Raw genomic sequence first — 17,885 nt, forward strand, 5'->3', positions numbered from 1 at the left:
ACACCGCACACTGCCGCAATGTCACCCCGCAGGAAGACTGTCGCCAAAGCGCACAAGGAAAAGTCTCCAGCTAAGTGGTAAATCGATGGACGTAAGGCGAGAAAGGATGAAATCGAGAACTGCACAACACCTAAGAATACAGCGCAGTAGGTGTACATCCATACTGATTTTTGAACTAGATACAATGGCAGAACGGGCAGCATCAACTTCTGTATGGAGTCTTTTCAACAAGTGAGGGTTGAGATTTGGGCAGGGGTCAACTTATATTCAGAATAGGGTAAGCGAATAGTCCAATATGAATCAAATACACCATATACCGTATTTACACGATTGTAAGTCAACTCGAATGTAAGTCGACCCCCCCACATCACATTTCTGAAAAAAAAAAAAAAAACCTGGAGGTCGTTTCCGCTTGGCCTATAATAATAGAATGCGATAGCACTATCCTGCGGCCTCCGCATATAGCCAGCTGCTATCGACTGCCGCGCGTGGCAGCGCCTGTGGGCACATTCCAGAACGAAAATGTATTAGTCACTGGACTACTCGTCCACACTTGCGCCATCGTCCTCACTAGCGCTGCCGTCGTGATCGCTGCTGCGGTCCCACAGATCATTCTAACATCGTCGTGCAGCGAAATCCCGCACTTCGCAAACAGCCACATCGCGTGGAACAGCTGAAAAATTTGCCACCCAGCAGCTGCCAATGTCGAACTTGCGGCCCAGTGCGCAGTTCGTTTTTTCGGTGTAAAGAATGACAGCCATCTTGAATGTAGCCGTGAACGAGCGCCAGTCGCTTACCGGACATGCAGCACAAATTACGAAGCACAACATTAAGAACTTGTGAAACACAGCCGGCAGTAGTCAAATGCATCAGAGCCAAAAAGAAACTACGCGTGAGTGGCATCCGCTCTTGTCGGCTACTGACACTCCCCGGCGCCACTGCTGTTCCGAGTGGGGGTGTCGCCACGATTGGAACAGTGGGCCTTCCATCAACTATCGACGCTCCCTTGAGCGCCGAGTGTGCGGTTGAAAGCAAACAAACAAACAAAAAACTTGGACGATGCCTATTAAGAGTAGAACACTAATGCATTATTGAGCTGCTGCCGCTTATCAGCAGACGCAATCTGCGGCCACGTGTGGGGACTGGGCTGGTGCCAGTTTGCTGCTTATCGACAGCCACCATCGGCCGCCTCGCGCGGTGTGGGGATGCCGGTTCTGCGCGTTGACATAGCAGCTGCTCAAGGCCAGCACCAAGAGTGATGCGGTGGAGCCACGCAGCAAAAATGCGACCACGCTGTAGCAAGCCTGATATCTCACTTGTCTCGCCTTTATGTATGGTGCGACGCTTTGGTTTCAATGTTAAGTCGACCCCTCCACTTCGGACTTTCAAATTTTGAAAAATAGGTTGACTTACAATCATGTAAATATAGTATCTCCTGGTATAAGTTCACCGCCACCACTCGTACCCCTAGCTGGCCAAAAAAATGTCTACACTCCCTCCGCACCTCATTAGCCAAAGCAGAAGATTTACGTCTAACGCACGTGCTATGTAGTTTCCCACAGTATGGCATCGCAATGCGCCGCTTGTAGCTGAAAGCAATGGATGCGTAAGGACATAACTGCAAGGGCAGCACAGATCAAAGGCAATTTAACAACGTACTCTCCTGCCTTCTACACTTGCTACAGCCTGGCTGTCAAGCCGGACAAGCGGCAAACCCAGCCATCGACAGCCCGATAGTTTCGGATTATGGTGCAATGTGCCCTTCTGAGGTAGCCAGGAGCGTGCACTCACACTATCCACTGCTCAACCAGGAGAGTGACAGTCAGTGTGAGCGAGCTGGGTAGATGGACCCACAGTTTTCATTTTCTTTCGTGGAGCAGATTTGCACATGAACAAATGTTTTCACACCATTTGCTCTTCTTAACACTTTACTCAGTTTTGCGATATTGTCAGCATCCAGAAGTCCACCGCCAAGCACCCTACATCAAAAACGCACCTCCCACCTCAAGCCCAGCACCTCCCACTTAAAAGGGACACTGAGGAACACGCTATCGAATTTGTTTTGTTACTGAAATCCGATAGCGCGTCATTTTTTGGCTTTGTTGCCGCTTGTCTGGCAGCGAAAGGTGCATTTATTGCGAAGAGATTTGGATGCGAAGTTGAAAAACTTTTTCCTGCTGCTATGATTCAAACTCTGGACTCTCTGATGACGAAATAGGATGAGAGCGACATAAAGCGGCGGAAACGGAAACGAGGACTCCGTGATTGCTGGCAGCGAGCGCTGCACTCCACCCTAGCAGCAGCCGAAATGAAAACTACTGCCGGTCGGACGCTGAAGACCTCTATCAGCCACCGTCGCTTCGTTTACGTTTGCACCAACGTTACGATGGATCCCATTCCTGATCCCGACAATGAAGTTCAGGCAAAGAACTGTGGCCTGCACTCAGCAACCTCAGCCCCACACTATGTGCGATGCTTCTGAGGGCTGAGGCGGCAGGTCCTGCAAGGAAATCCTAGCGCCTATGAGTGAGCAGCTTCGTTGTCACTGCCAGCCACCATCATGACAGATGTGTAGCAAGTGGTACATGTGGGTGTATGTAAATTCTTAATACAGTATACGCGTAATGAACCCAATTTTTTTCCAGAAAAGTTGGCACCAGTGTGGGGGGAGGGTTCATTACGCGGAAAAAAGTTTCAATAGATTCTTTTGGAAGGGTTTCATATCATACCTCAGGTGTTTACCATCGTTCACTTTGACGCAATCTGGCGTGGTAGATGCTGAACACTGGCCCTGAAGGTCAGGTGCGCATTTTTTACGCGAGGTTATAAAACAGGGTTCATAGCCACCGTGAAGGAAAAAATTCAAGGGTTTTTAAGGACTTTCAAGGCTCTAACAAAGAATTTTCAAAGACTTACAACAAGACTTTTTGAGATCATAGAAAAAGACCACAACATGCTTTACAGCAAGAAAGCACATCTTTTACTGCACATAAGTAAAAGTAGGCACATTTTCCACAATCAATAGCTAACTAGTTTCTTTTTACATACATATTGCACACACCCACAAAAAGAGGCCCACTCTCAGACAGTGGACTCGTGATTAAGTTCCTGAAGCTTTCCCTTCAACTTGTCATCAATTTCTGCAAGCTCCAGAGTCTTTTATTTTGCCGTTTTTCTCAAACTGTTGGACTTCACAATGAAGGTGATGTCGCTTGTAGCTTCTGCCCGCTCAGCGTAGTTGTCAGCACAAGCTGTTAAATCGGCAAATGTTGCCTCCAGCCTCCTCCTCTTCATCTTCATGCCATCTATTTCTTCTTCAATGTGGCCTCACTTTGATGCCTTTGACTGCTCGATCACTTTTTTTTTACCCTCCAAGAAGGTTCGATAGCGGTTGTGTGCGGCCAAGACAGATCTACGCAACTCCTTCGTTATTACAATGTTCAGGATCCCACCAGCCTTGCTTACTGCATCGTAAACGATTCGCTGCGACACATACGAGATCTCCTTCAGGTTTTCGACAGAGACCTGACGGTTCACACTGAATCCTCTTTCAACAGTTGCCTGCCCGTGGCTCAAGACGAGAAGAAGTCGCACAACTTTCCACAAGTGCTTATAGTCAACCTTCAAGAGCTCAAGGTAGAACTCGTCTAGGCTAAAAGAGTGTTTGTCAAAATGCCGCAGGTTGTGTTTCTTCTCTTGCAGAAGTTGTGTATTCGCCTAGGACCGAATCGCGCCCATGCTCACCCAATCACCTAACTGCAATGAGCGCGTGTAATACTTTCCTGAAGCCTCCGAGGCACTCATCTGGCTTTGAGGTCATTTGGCGAGGGTCTAGCAAAGACAGGCTCCTAACTAGATGGTATGTCAGCGGGCTCTTTTGCAGAATTTTCTTGGTAGTACTGATAAAAAACTATTTGCATTCCATCCTGAAGGCAAATACGTCCTTGGCGCTCACCTTTGCAGCTTTGACCATTTCTTCAACTGCATGCCCAATGTCAACATTCTCTGAAGATACATGGTTATTTGGGTTTACGAGATCCATTTTGAGCAAGCTGACAATTCCTGTGGAAGCTGACAGCACTGAGCACTTCATGAATCTTGCAAAAGTTTCCTCACGAGACACTCCACATCTCTTTTTAAAAAGAACATCAGTAGTTTGTCCATTTGGTATTCCGTGAGGAATGGTGTAAGAACCATAGCGATGCCGAGAGCAAAGTTCAGTTTGGCCAACAGCAGTGGGTCCTGGCAAAATTCGCAGAGCTGTGTGAATGACGCACACTTTGGTAAGTTCACCTGTTTCTTTTTTGCACATTCCACGTACCTTTTCACATCAACCCACAGTGCAATGGCACGTTCGATCACAACATTTTCTACCCAGCGATGAGCAACAAAGTTGAGAGGAAATGACATTTGGCCTGTCACAGTAGTGAAGTCTTCCCTTCGCGCTGGCGCATCATGAAAAATGGCACTGAGGCTTGAAAGAAGATTCTCTATGCCCCACTTGCTGGCAACAGCACCTGCCCTGTAAGCGTTATGTATTGTATGCAGTCCACAAGTGCCCAGGTCCAAACACTGAACTTGATGGTTCTGCTGCAAGTATTCCTGCATTTCCTTAAAACAATTTAGGTTCACATTGGGGCCATCCATAGACAGCTGGACAGCTTTCGCCAGTGGCAAATCTGCCAAGGCAGCCAGAAGCTTCTGCTGAAAGTCTTCGGCAGTCGAATGTCCCATGAACACCGACGTATAATATCTCGTGGTTACACGCTCGGGCATAGTACTCCAGTACCGCAAATGGATGTCCATCTGTTTTTTCTGCAGGCAGTCGTTCAATGACTCATCAAACAGAACGGTGTAGCCATCAGATTGCTCTAATTCCCGTTGTAGGCACGAGGAGAAAAAATGGTCTCTGACCATGGCACACTACGTATGCGGATTTTCTTTCACCACAGGAAAATGACTTAGCGATTTCGCTATCCGGGAACATTTTCTTGAACAATTCCCCTGTGTGTGATGATGAGTTGTAGGAATAGTGTGATGTTACCATTTTCAGGGTCCACAGTATCTCCGCGTCAATCACACACTCGTGCGCTTTGCACAGGCTGCTCACATCCGACGACAACGATGGAGCCGGCTCGATGCGTTGCTCAAAAGCAACTGCTGTCAAGTACCGTAAAAACCGGACTATAGGTCGGACCGGAATATAGGTCGACCCCCTAACTAACCAAATCTAAAAATCAAAAAGATCTTTTTCAATGGGAAAAGTACCGAAAGACATCCTTACTTTGAAACAAATACGACTCGAGAGGTTGCACAATGGTGACAGTATTTAATTTCATTTAAATGCTGCTTGTATGTACACCCGGCAAATTTTTTAACAATATCGAGCACCAATCGGCCCGCGTGTTTGCTTCTGGCACAGGCAAGTACGGCGCCGTAGAGCAAAGCCCTCCTCTTCATGAATCGCCGCAACCAGGATGGCGAGCCTTTGAATTGCGCCCTCGTGAGTCTAGAGGCACGCGCAATCTCTGCCGCTTTCACGCGGATGCATTCGGCAGTCACAGGCAGCGATCTTGCTCGCAGCGCAACGTTTCCTTCCTATTCTCAACACACTACGGTCTGCCCACGAAATGATGTTTTCTTCTGGTTGCTGCAAGTTGTAATACGCAGCTTCTGCCTCCGCCAGTACTGAATGCTCTTTTCGGATACTCCAAATTCGCGCTGTGCCGCCAGGTTCCCGTGAGCTTCCTCGTACTCAATCGCGTTTTTCTTGAAGGTGACGGTAAATTGCCGTTAGCTTCCGCTTTGCATCTACTGAAACGCAAAATGGCGGCACTGCTGCTGATGGCGATGGTGATGGAGGCTGCTGACTTCATCCACCCATTGTTGCAAGACTTCCGTATTTTTTCCGCCAATGACCGGTATATAAGACGGGGGTCGACTTTTCACCATGGTTTTTTGAAAAAAAGTTCGACCTATATTACGGTTTTTACGGTAGTTCCGCATCGTACTATGTGCCGTAGTCGCTTTCATGTTCGCAATGTGTTTTGCGCTCTTCATATGACTTTTGAGGGCCGACTCACCCATTGATGATACATCAAAGGTTTTACCGCATGTCTTGCACTTTGCCCGATGAGAGTTTGACGTATCCGGGGAAATCCACTCCCTATAAGCAGCACTATTTAACCACGACTGCTGGAAATTGCACCTTCCCGGCATATTGCAGCTACAAAAGACGCGACAGCGATTATTCGCGCACCATGCTTTCCCACAACGAAAGTAGGCTTAGCTGCGGTCGTTGCACGCCACTGTAACCAACTGTAACGATGCTACTGCGTTGTGGCTACGAAAACGGATTGGATTGGATGGTTTGGTTGGCTTGAGTAGTACATAGTTGCCAGGCATTCAAGAGGCATCCGCTAAAAACCGGCTGAATGAAAGCCTATTGGAGATATCCCAAGTATATTTAAGGACTTCAAAATAATTAAGGGTTTTCAAGGCCTTCAAAATGCTATTTTTAAATCCCAGGGTTTTCAAGGGTTTCAAGGACCGCTGCGAACCCTGTAAAAACACACAGGACGATGACGTGTGTAATGCGAATGTTTAAGCCTTAGCTTACAACACAAAACGTCTTGGCACCCTGCCAAGTTCGCTGAGCCCCCCCCCCCCTTCCAAACCTCTGGCAGGAGCTCTCCTCAAAAGATAAACAAACAAGTGATGATGTTATCCTCGATGGGCAGTATCTTGGTGCGCTGCCAAGGACTGCACTGGGATGGCGTGAAAACTAAGGAACCCGATGCAAAAAGCTAAAGGCTGCAAAAAAAAGAAGTGAATTGTGGCCGACAAAAGTGGGAGGCAGGTTCACTATGCAAGTAGGTACGGTAATAAGTCCTCGTAGGGCTGGTCGATACAGCCCTAGGATACGCTTCAATACGCTTGGTCAGCGTCGATTTGGCTATAGTACACAGCCCCTTTTCCTTGTCACAGTTGCGTGCCGTTGCACGAACTTCATTCAAGGAGCACTTAGGCATTTGGAGGTCCTCTGTTGCTCCGCCTTTGTAAATCAAGGCGCTTATGAAACCATGATGTGCACGCAGAATGCATAGCCGCAAAGCACTCCAAAACATACTAAAACTCAGCAGGCCGCCTGAAGAGCCGCCAATTGCAAGTTTTCTTCCAACATTCAGGCTGTCTTTTTTCCGTCCTCATCATGTGGTAAAAGTGCTCTAGTGGCTTCAAAACAAAACTTATATACTTCAATATCAATCAAACACGTAACCTTCATGCATGTTTGTCACCCTCATAGGTCTGTGGTGTCTTTTCTCCTATTTCATCATCACACTTGTACTTGTGAGATTGGACTGTGGCGGCGATACCCGTATTTTACTTCTTGCTCTTTTCTACTCTACAACAGATTTGTTTTCAGAAAGAGAATACCGGCATGTTCTTGCCGGGCATTGTCGTAGCGGCTGAGAGAGCTCGATATCTCTGCTTGCTGGAAATTAGAGTTCTTCAAATTCAGTAGGGGGGGGGGGGGGGGCGTTACGGTGCCTCCTTGTTCGCTATATTCGAGTGGTGCGGCCAAATTTATTTGTTGTACCTGAGGTGAGAAGCCACTGCCTAATGCACATTTAGACGGTAGCAGCACCGCACTCGTTCATAATAAGCGGGCAGTAATTACATCTGTGGCCGTTGCAAGTGGGCTCAACTGTATATGCAGCTAGCAAGGAAAGTCACTTGGTGCCACTTCTGCGGCCAACCTACACAAAATCCAGGACCCATTATATTTGACAAAGGATGGAACAAAAATGCAGCAATGCCACCGAAGGTCCTGTACAGCTCTTGAATTTTTTAGGAACAACATGGCAGTGTCGACCAGACGGTCTTGCAGCGTCCGATGAAGGACCACAGTGCCAAAATGGACAAGATTAAGAGCATGTGTGCAGAGCACTTGCCAGTTGAAATGTCGTCTCCTTGTCTATTCTCGGGGGTTGTGTCACCTCAACTGGCAAACCCTCTGGCTGCAGTTGGCAAGGCCCTCAGCGTGCATGCCCATAGTCTCGTCCGTTTCACCACGTCATCCTTCACGGGACCAGTCGACTAAAAATTAGACTTGTACAGCAGCAACGAGGCAGCACGCCCACAGTTTCGATGCACACCATCGCCAAAGGAAGAAGGGGACCGACTGACCGGCTTGATGATCCAGCAGTGGTCCTCCTCATTGAGCCAGGCGTCGCGCAGCAGCGGCAGCTCCTGGGGCAGCAGGAAGGTGTCCGGCAGAGAGGGCCGGCTTCGTTCGCCCCGGATGCGTCCCAACCGCACGACGTTCTGCCAGAGCTTGTCCTTGCGCCCAAGGTGGAAGCTGCCCGGGAAGTGGTTCACCTGTGCACATACCCCAACATCCATTTGCAACAGGCCTCGTGCATGGCAACCCAACGCGCACAGGAAAGGTAATGCGAGGGCAGCTAACCACTGTCGAGTTCAACAACAGCTGGTAAACAGAAATACTGACTCCAGTGGCTAACAAAGCCAACTGTGGATCACCAGGCAAAAAAAAATCTGCCATCCACACACACTGACTTACTTCGTTCTCAACTCTGCCTCAATAAATGCGAAGTAGGACATCCTGGTGGCCAGCATGGTTCATTTATGCTGGGGGTAAAACTACACGAGCAATTAAACGGCCCGAAAGACACACGTAACGACAGACAATAGCATAGACATAATGTGAGGCAGTGAAGAGGAAGAAGCCTGCACCCACCTTCTGGAAGCTCTTGATTTCGGCGAAGGTGAAACACTTGATGTGTTTGCCCCAGGTGCCATTCCAGTAGGGGCCATCTGCCCAAGATGAAGAGGGAAAACAAAAACTGTACACCACTCCTGCTACAGCAGGCAGAAAGACAAAAAGATTGTTTGCTGATAACTTTCTTCATCCATATCATGAAGAGTATGGGTGTGCAAGTACTTGAAATCGTAAGTTGCTCGCGAACAGTATTCATGATTCGATTCGATTCGACTTGCATCACACTTTTACTGGTCGCAGTACTTTGCCATCACCACCAGCCTAACTGCGCCCAATGCAGAACAAAGGCCTCCCCCATTTCGTTCCAAGTGCCCTTGTCCTCTCCAGTCAACCCTGTCAGGGTTAACTGGAGAAGGACAGGGTCAGAGTACTTAAGACGTCCTAAACTAAGGTCTCAAACTCATCTCGCGATGCGGGCTGCTCTAGTTGAACTTTGTCGCCCAGAGGCCAGTAGTGTAAAGGGGAGAGAGGAAAAGAGGCGGCCTGGCTTGGATAGGCTTGGCTATTTGTTCTCCATCGTCGCCATTCGAGATAATGGAACATGCTCTGCTGCCATCAACATGGCCTACAAAGAGCACGCGATCACATTGAAAACGATATGAGACAACTGCAGCATCCACCGCAGCTTGGACGACACCACCCGTGGCACGGGGCAGCAAACGCGGTAGAGGGGGGGAGTGCATTCGGAGGCGCGCGCTTCTGCTCGCATCTTCTCGTGGGTTACCTCTCGGCCTTCCTGATAGTCACTGCCCCGTGCTGACTGACTGTTCTTGCTAGGCGCGGTGAGTGCATTCGTTTGCAGCATGACTTGCGGCCGCGTCGCAGTGTCACGACGCGAGAGGGAGCGGACATGACGAAAGCATGACTATACAGCTTAATATTATTGCTGGTAGGCGGAACATGAGAGCGGCGATTTTCGTGATTTTGAAACCTAGTTTTCTGCAGAAAAGTTATTTTTTTGAAGTTCACGCTGCGCTAGACCACCATCATGCACGCGGGCTCTACCCTATGGCTCTACCCAGCAGCATTCGGCTTTTCCGCGTGTTTGTTCGGAAGGCTTTTTGAATCTTTTGTGCACTGGGCATTCATGGTGGTGTCAGGGGCCGCTGTTACAATCGCGGTGGCACCAGCGGCATCGCCACTCGGAACGGCCAGCAGCACTTCCAGGGAGGATTGGCAGCTGATAGAAGAGCCAACACCGCTGTTTGTTTGGTTGATGCATGTGACTCGAGTGCCGGCTACGCTTTTCTTGGTGGCTCTGATGACGCCTTCTGTTTGGTTGTTCGGTCGTGTCTTGCGATGGGATATCACAACTATACGGCAAGTTTCAAACCGCTTGTCAGCGCCTTATCACGGCGCGGAGCGGCGAAGCCAGCGAGAATAATCGCGTGTGCACAAGTTTGCCCATAGACGACAATCGTTGTGTAGGCAAACTTGTGCGCACGTGGCTATTCTCGCTGGCTTCCCAGCTCCACGCCGTGATAAGGCGCTGACAAGCAGTTTAGTCGACGCTCGTGCGGTACTGTTAAAGAATTGTGTTGTGTGATAATTGATTTATTGATTCGCGGTTGCTTTCCCAGACGAAGTTGCGAAAGCAAACTTACGGAATCCGGAACTACCGAACAATTGGCTGGGCCGCAAGCGATGACGCTGTTTTAGTGTCTTATTCAGCTCTGTGCATGCACCTTCATGCCATCCCGCAAGGGGGGGGGGGGGGCAGCCTGTCATTTAGGGTGAACTTTTTTTCGAGGGCCGGCCAACGTAGGGTGCGGGTCCGTGTGCTGACGTATACACATCACATACACTATATTTATGTTGCGTGTTATGACATTTGTGGAGTTTTTTATGTCGCGCTCGCGAAATCCCAACGCAATTTGTGCGCCCCTTCATTCATTCATTTTATTCACCTTAAAGACCCCCTTCAGGGGGTATTACATAAGGGGTGGGATAACATATTCATCAACAAGTACAAGTCATTTCTTGAAATAATTGCCTACAGTATCTGAAAATACAGACGGGTGCGTGATGGCAGCGATATCGGTGGGGAGGGCATTCCAGTCCACAACAGTTCGGGGAAAAAAATGAGCCTGAAAAAGTTGCAGTACGGGACACAGGGCGGGCAATCTGAAACGGATGGGCAGTGCGGTGAGATATGCGGTTCGGATCAATAATGTAGGGTGGTTGATTTAGAGAGCTATGGAAAAATTTGTGGAGCAAACAGAGGCTGGCAATGCGGCGGCGGTCTGCGAGGCTTTCAAGACCGGAATTCTTCTTCAGAGCTGAAACGCTGGTGGTGCATGAATATGGAGAGTGAATGAAACGAGTGGCGCAGTTTTGAACCGATTCGAGTGCATTTGTTAGGTATGCATGGTGTGGGCTCCGGATGGGGCTGGCGTACTCAAGTTTGGGTCTGATGAGGGTTTTATAGGCGAGAGGGTTTTATAGGCGAGAGGGTTTTATAGGCGGGGCATGACGAAGATGACGTTTCATGAATCCTAGAGATCTGTTAGCAGATGATATGATTGTGGTAATGTGTGTTTGCCAAGAAAGATTGCTGCAGAGGGTGACACCAAGTTACCTAAACGATTGGACGCTTTCGATAAACGAGTTAGCAACTGCATAGGAAAAAATAAGGGGCTTGTGGTGTCGATGAAAGGAAACGAGTTTGCATTTGTTAGCATTTAGCATCATTAGCCAGAGGTCGCACCATTTATGGACGCTGTTAAGGTCGTTTGAAGGGCCATTTGATCAGAAATGTTAGTGACAGTGCGATAGATTACGCAATCAGCGAAGATACGAATTTTACATGACGCATGTGAAGCGAGATCATTAATATATATTAGAAACAAGAGCCCAAGCGCCCTTCTTAGAGCCCTAATTTCTGAATAAAAAGTGCACAAACTATGCACGTACATACAGTAGCTTTTTTTTTTGCTTGTTTGGCAGTAATTTTTGCGAGCAGCCTCAGCCGTGCTGCGCTTGGTAAATGTTTGAACAGCTCTGCATCCAGGAGCTGCCATGGCCTCCCAAGGGATCAGATTTGAATATAATTGAAAATATGTGGGGGTTATGAAAAAGCGACTAGCTAAAAGGCAGCTGCACGAGTCATCGCCAGATATCCTTTTGGCGGCGGTTCAAGAGGAATGGAGCAGGCTCCAGGCTCTTCCTGACCTTGCAAGCAGCCTGTTTGACTCCTTCCCTGAGCGCCTTCAAAGCGTTGTAAGGGTCGCTGGAGCCTATGCATGCCATTAGTGCAACGACGTGTTTGCTCTCGCATCACGACAGCGAGCTGGCTATCCTCCTTACTTCCTTTCCTGAATCGATGGGATAGTGCCCCTGTTAATATTGTTACTACACTTTCCCAACAACGTGACTTGTGTGAATTAGTTGCATCGGAAAAATAAACACTATCTGTTTTTCGAGCTTGTATAATACTGGCTAAAAGCAGCGCTATCTATTGTTCCCGCGAGTTCCTTTTGAGAAACCATCACGGACATAAAAAAATAGTAATAAAAAAGAAGCCACCTTTGCTCATGATAACCGAGCCAAAATAAATACCGCATGCACAGTCACGTAGGGTCAGCACTTCGACGCTCGGGCGATGGCACGCTTGATAAAGCTTACTTCCTGCCATCCCCCCCCATGCTGCAATTATAGAAACGGCCCAATAGGCAGGTCTGCAAACCGCAGCGCCGCGTGGTGAGATATTAATTCTGATCGCCAGTGATTTGTGCTAATATTTTTTACTCGCGACTGTACGTCAAGTTATCATTTCAATAACTGTTTGAAAATTTAATGTGCAAACCACAGTATTCAGAAGATTATTCCAGTCAAGAATTGTGTAAGGGAAAAAGGGAAAAATGAGTACTTGAATTCGCCAAGTGCACAAGTGCACGTCCTCCAACTCCAACACGCATCAATTTGTGCGCCATGCCCCTTCCACACTGTTTCACCGGGGTTCTAAACATACGTACGCTGGGATAGTAGTGTCTTGGCACGCTGCCAGCACTCCCGTCAAAACGAACATGCCGCACGGTTAGTGGCATCTTGGTGTGCTGCCAAGGTCTGAGGCAAGGACAGTGCTGACGCCAAAGGCTCAAGACTGAGGAACCAAAGAAAACTCTGAAATGAGTTTTAGCAAACTAGGCACTGTGTCTGGCCCACACAAGCCCATCAGAACTGCACCAGAAAGAGTGGAGAAGCCAATGTGGGTGCTCGCGGAACCCACAAATGCGGCTTTCGGTTTTGTGGAACCCAGTTCGAGGACCCCTGCTATAGGTTATCAAAGAGTGAAAAACCTATAGCAGTTCTAGAACAAAGGCTGTAACTACTGGGCCCAGCAGGCCACATGCAGTCCAAGGGCCGAGTACTTGAGACCCCTGTCCTAAACATTCTGAAATTAGGAAATTTCCTGTTTTTGTGAACTCTCAGCAAAATAGTGCAGCATTACCAAACAGGAGCATCTCACACTTGTCAGATCAGTTAACTTGCGCTTTCCTCGTAGCATCGACTGCGATCGGCAAAAGCACACGACAAAAACGCAGGCGCGGCCTTGCGCAAGAATTACAGAGGACACTTAAAGGGCAACTGCACCACTTTGAGAACTCCGCGGTATTCAAGGATTCAAATCTATATAGGCTGTAGGTAAAGCATGACAAGCATTTTTGCACTACCACTTAAAACAGTGACATAATTCATGATTGATTTTTAGGCTTCTCCTCGAAACACCGGAGGGGTGAGGGGAAGCTAGGTGTGACGTCATGGAAGGTAAGATTTCAAACGTGTGCTGCCGTCAACCACACACTGCCATGCCACGTTGGATGCTGCCAAACAAGCTCGGAGGGCTTTGCCTTTGGTGGCATTGTTTTTTTTTTTTTCCCTTCAAAGCAAGCATTAATGCATTGGAAATGTCCCGGTACCTTCGATGACACATCTGCTCTGCACTTGGCACTGCAGAGAAGCTTGGAGGCTGTCATGATTTTAATTGGCGGTTACGTCACCATTTCAAATGCCAGCCCAAAAGGACTTCGCATGCTTTACCTGCAAATTTCACACACTCGACCCCCTTAAGCTCGCCGATTTCTAGAATCTATGTAGTTGCCCTTTAAAGTTGCCGCCTGAATGGAAGTAGAAGACGACGATACCCAAACCCAGCACGAGAGACTGGCAGTTTAGCATGTGGGGTGTTGTGCTGTGGTAATGACGTGGCCAGCGAAGCTGACCTGTTCGCACTGGCCTGGGTTAGAAACCCATTTCAGGAGAAATGTTATTTAAGAAATTTTATTTTTCTGTCTTTACTGATGATGCGGTACTGTCGATGATTTCATGAGGTCACATGGGCTTTCAGACCGTCTGGAGTGGACAGTGCCAGATTTTCCCCCTCGGGAGCCATATATTGCTTTCGCATTAAAACTGACGTGCTGATGGCCACCAAGCGATTGGTGTGGCCGCTGCATGCTCTCGGCTTGGAAAATCAAGTGCAGCACCACTCTGCCCAACAACGCGCTCTACCATGATGTGGTCGACGATACACTGTGAACACGCTGCCGCTAAAAACAGATGGGAGCCAACAATCCTCTGGCTTTCGATCATTACAATAAGAGAAACGGAGAGCATGGAAACAGGGCTTGTAGAGGATGGTGGAACAGGCACAGCGATATTACCTCCGTGTGCTGCCACGATTGTTTCATGGTGACCGCTTTTATCTTTTATAATTAGTGCCTATTGCAATCTGTAAGCCCTGTATCTAGGTCACAGAGCAAAAAATAACTTTATGCAAGAAACAGAAGCATCGAAGCCAGCCAGTGCAACCATGCCCTGCACAACAAAGCCAGAGTGTTAGAGAAAACGAAACCCTGCCACAAAATTTCTCCGACAGCAGGGTTTGTTTCCACATCTTCAACTTGCAACAAGGCTTGGGCCCATCACGGGGCTTGCAGTTAGGTGATACCGACACGCGAGAGCCAAGTGGATGACGTGTCACCGTGAACACTGCTCTTTGGGCGGCACTCCACAGCCGGCGCTTTGCATTTGGGTGCATCGAGGGAGGTGGAAGATATGGTCCCACTCAAGGACACGAATCTCACAAGGTACTTAAAAATATGTCTACAGTGTAATGCACTTATAAAAATACCAGATATAATGATAAATCGCTCACAACGACGAAATTCTTTAGATTTATCAATTCTTCCACTGCCCCAAATAAAAAACCCTATTTAACAATACAATTTTTATACAATTATTAATGTATATAACAATACAATTACAGTGGAATCTCGGTGATACGAACACGGCTGATACGAATTTCGCGATGATATGAATTCGTAGAATTTCCCGGCTGGAGTGCATTGCGCACAACGTGCAGAATTCCGGATGTTCCGAACTCTCTCCCGTGCCACATCGGATGATACGAACATTCGAGCCGCGATCGCACCCCTTGAGCACTAAGTGCTGCCCTCATATCGCCAAAATCACGATCGCTAATCACGTGGTACACACCGCGAGCGGTGAGCGGTGGTGCGCGGACCTCTCATCGCTGAAATCGCGATCATTGTGCGGTATTGTAGCGCGAGTAGCGTGGCCGCACAGCCGTGAATAAATCCTGTGAGCCGTAAACAGACCTCCGTGCATGCATTTTCTGTGCTTCTGCATATGAATTTTTTTTCGTTTGAATGATACAAAATTTCGGAAGATACAAATTTTTTTTGTAACCCTGTTAAATTTTGTATCACAAGATTCTACTGTATGGGCGAAATAACGGGTACAACGATACGGTTCTGGCCGCCCGGGATGGTGTTTACCACCAAAATTTGGCTGGAAAGTTTGATAAAAATAGAATAATTTGAACCGAATAAGGTAAAAACACCGCGAACGGACCAGCGCAGCGAAATCCGCGAGGGAGCATTGCTTACAGCCTTGGGAACCAAGCGCAACCACCGTCACAATCGCTGGAGGGGAGAAGCTTGCCTGGCCGCTGCCGTGCAACACTTTCTCACACACACGTAGTTTCCGCCCGAGATGGTTGAGAAATTAACTTTTTTTTTAAACGTTTGCTTCTCTTGCGGTTCACCCGTTTCACGATGTTCACATCGCAGTCCTTGGCAGTGCGCCACAATGCTGTGTGCTGATAACATCGCGGTGTGTTTATCTTTTTATGGCAGCTACGGAGGGGGGGGGGGGGGGGGGGGGGGTGGCTCACTCGGCGAACTTGGCAGAGTGTCAAGATGCTGTGTGCCCTTGACAGGAGTACCGGTTGGCGGTGGCTGCATGCATGGGTGAAATACGTGGGGTGTGGTCTTTTTGCTTAGTTTTTTTTTCCAGTCCAGGTATATATGATAATTGGTTATAACAATCGGATTTTCAGACTTTCTCAATATCGTTATGTGTGGATTCCACTGTAGTATCATCCAAAATTCGCATCATCCAAACAAAATCCTTATGCAGCATGGGAAACACATTCACGCAGGTCTGTATGCAATAGAAAGGATTTATTCACTGTTCTGCGCCACTGCTCACTGCTAACGATGCATGCCATGTGATGCAACTGTGACGTCAGCAATGCAAAGGCCGCGTGTCACCCACCCCCCACTGCACAGTAGCGCGACTGGCGATCCTGTGTCGGTGATATGAGAGCAATGCAGCTCGAGGGCGTGGTATGGCTCGTGCATTCATATCATCCGCAGTGACGTGGGAATGTTCGGAGCACCCGAAATTTTGCACTTTGCGCACTGTACACAATGCACTGCAGCCAGCAAATTTCACAAATTTTTATTATCCTGAAATTCGCATCAAACAAGATCGTGTCACCAACACTCCATTGTACTTGACTCAATTCGCAACCATTTTTTATCATTCGTATTCACTTTGCAACCAAAAATTTAATATTTGCACACCCCCAATAAATAAAAAAAAGTCTTCACATTTGATAGCACAAGGCTTGGAGTTTGCAAGACATTTTTGCAGTAAATAATGCAAAAGCTGTGCCATATTGCACTAAAAAGTGTAATATGGTGCTTCTTAAGGAATACTTGCCATCCATCAGAACTTCTCATGCCAATAGAGCGATTGCTGTTACTCTCTGCTCGTACATCATGGCTCCCTTAGGCGTGTGCGAATGAATGAATCCAACCATTACAACACACAAACAGATGCTGTAGCCATGTAATAGCCCGAGGACAATGCCTGAACAACTTCAATATGCAGCATTACAGCTCGCCAAGCCGGATCACCATGTGTAAAAGAGAGAAGCCAAGTGTAGAATCACACGAGACATAGATCAGTGGCAAACGCAAACGTTTTAAAAGAAGCCGAGAGTGGTGGTTGCCAAACAGACTCCCACCGGCGATGCACTCACCGCGAGTGAGCCGGAATCCTGACCCGCAGAACGGTCTGACGGATGAGCAGGGGTGTAATGCTGGTCACCTTCCACCGAAGCTGCCTGCGGATGGACCGCCGGCAGTGGAAGCACTGCAGCCCACAGAGTGAGCGAGAGAAAAAGAAATGACATGCAGGTGATTCCTTCAACGACAAAAAGTGACCAAGCCACAGTAACCTGCAGCATGGAGTGTATGGGTACCATGTGCACTCGTGTACAGGCCACATCTTCAACCAGGAATTTTGAGTACCCTTACTTTTTCCATACATTTTTTCAAACTACAATGGAGCCAATTACACATCTGTTAATGAGGCAACACAAATTTCAGAAAGACGTCTGGATGATAGGACCTGTGATTATACACGCAATTACTTGGTATGACGATTTCAAAGTAAAACCTGGAGTAAAATAGGCTCATAAATCATTTTCTTGGCAGAAGAAGCATCAGCCTGTGTTGTTTTGAACAGGAATTAAAATCGGCAGTTCAAAAAATGTGCCAGAAATATGCCCCCGCACCCCCCCCTAGCTCTTCGAAGACGTTTTGTGGCATGTATTACAACAATGATGGTGGTGCGTGATTCTGTTCGGACTCGACCTATAAACGTATTCACACCCATGGATTTGTCATCATGCTGTGATGCTTGTACTAAACGCAAAACAGATGTCTAGAACATCCTCAGTGTTACTTGCGGTTAATGTACTTTGCAT

The 17,885-nt window shown here is 47.9% G+C and overlaps 1 protein-coding gene and 1 pseudogene across 1 annotated transcript in view; both read right to left on the reverse strand.

The window, feature by feature from the left end:
• LOC144124569 (tubulin monoglutamylase TTLL4-like) overlaps window positions 1-17,885 on the reverse strand; it is a 156,565-nt gene that overhangs the window by 98,411 nt on the left and 40,269 nt on the right. The window contains 5 exon segments of the mRNA XM_077657315.1: window positions 8,191-8,382; window positions 8,762-8,838; window positions 17,157-17,178; window positions 17,180-17,251; window positions 17,253-17,269. Of these exon segments, the coding sequence (XP_077513441.1) occupies window positions 8,191-8,382; window positions 8,762-8,838; window positions 17,157-17,178; window positions 17,180-17,251; window positions 17,253-17,269 (380 nt within the window).
• On the reverse strand, window positions 3,959-6,261 carry LOC144122943 (uncharacterized; annotated as a pseudogene).

The sequence above is a fragment of the Amblyomma americanum genome, chromosome 3, assembly GCF_052857255.1.
Source record: "Amblyomma americanum isolate KBUSLIRL-KWMA chromosome 3, ASM5285725v1, whole genome shotgun sequence".
In the NCBI taxonomy this organism is placed as follows: domain Eukaryota; kingdom Metazoa; phylum Arthropoda; class Arachnida; order Ixodida; family Ixodidae; genus Amblyomma; species Amblyomma americanum.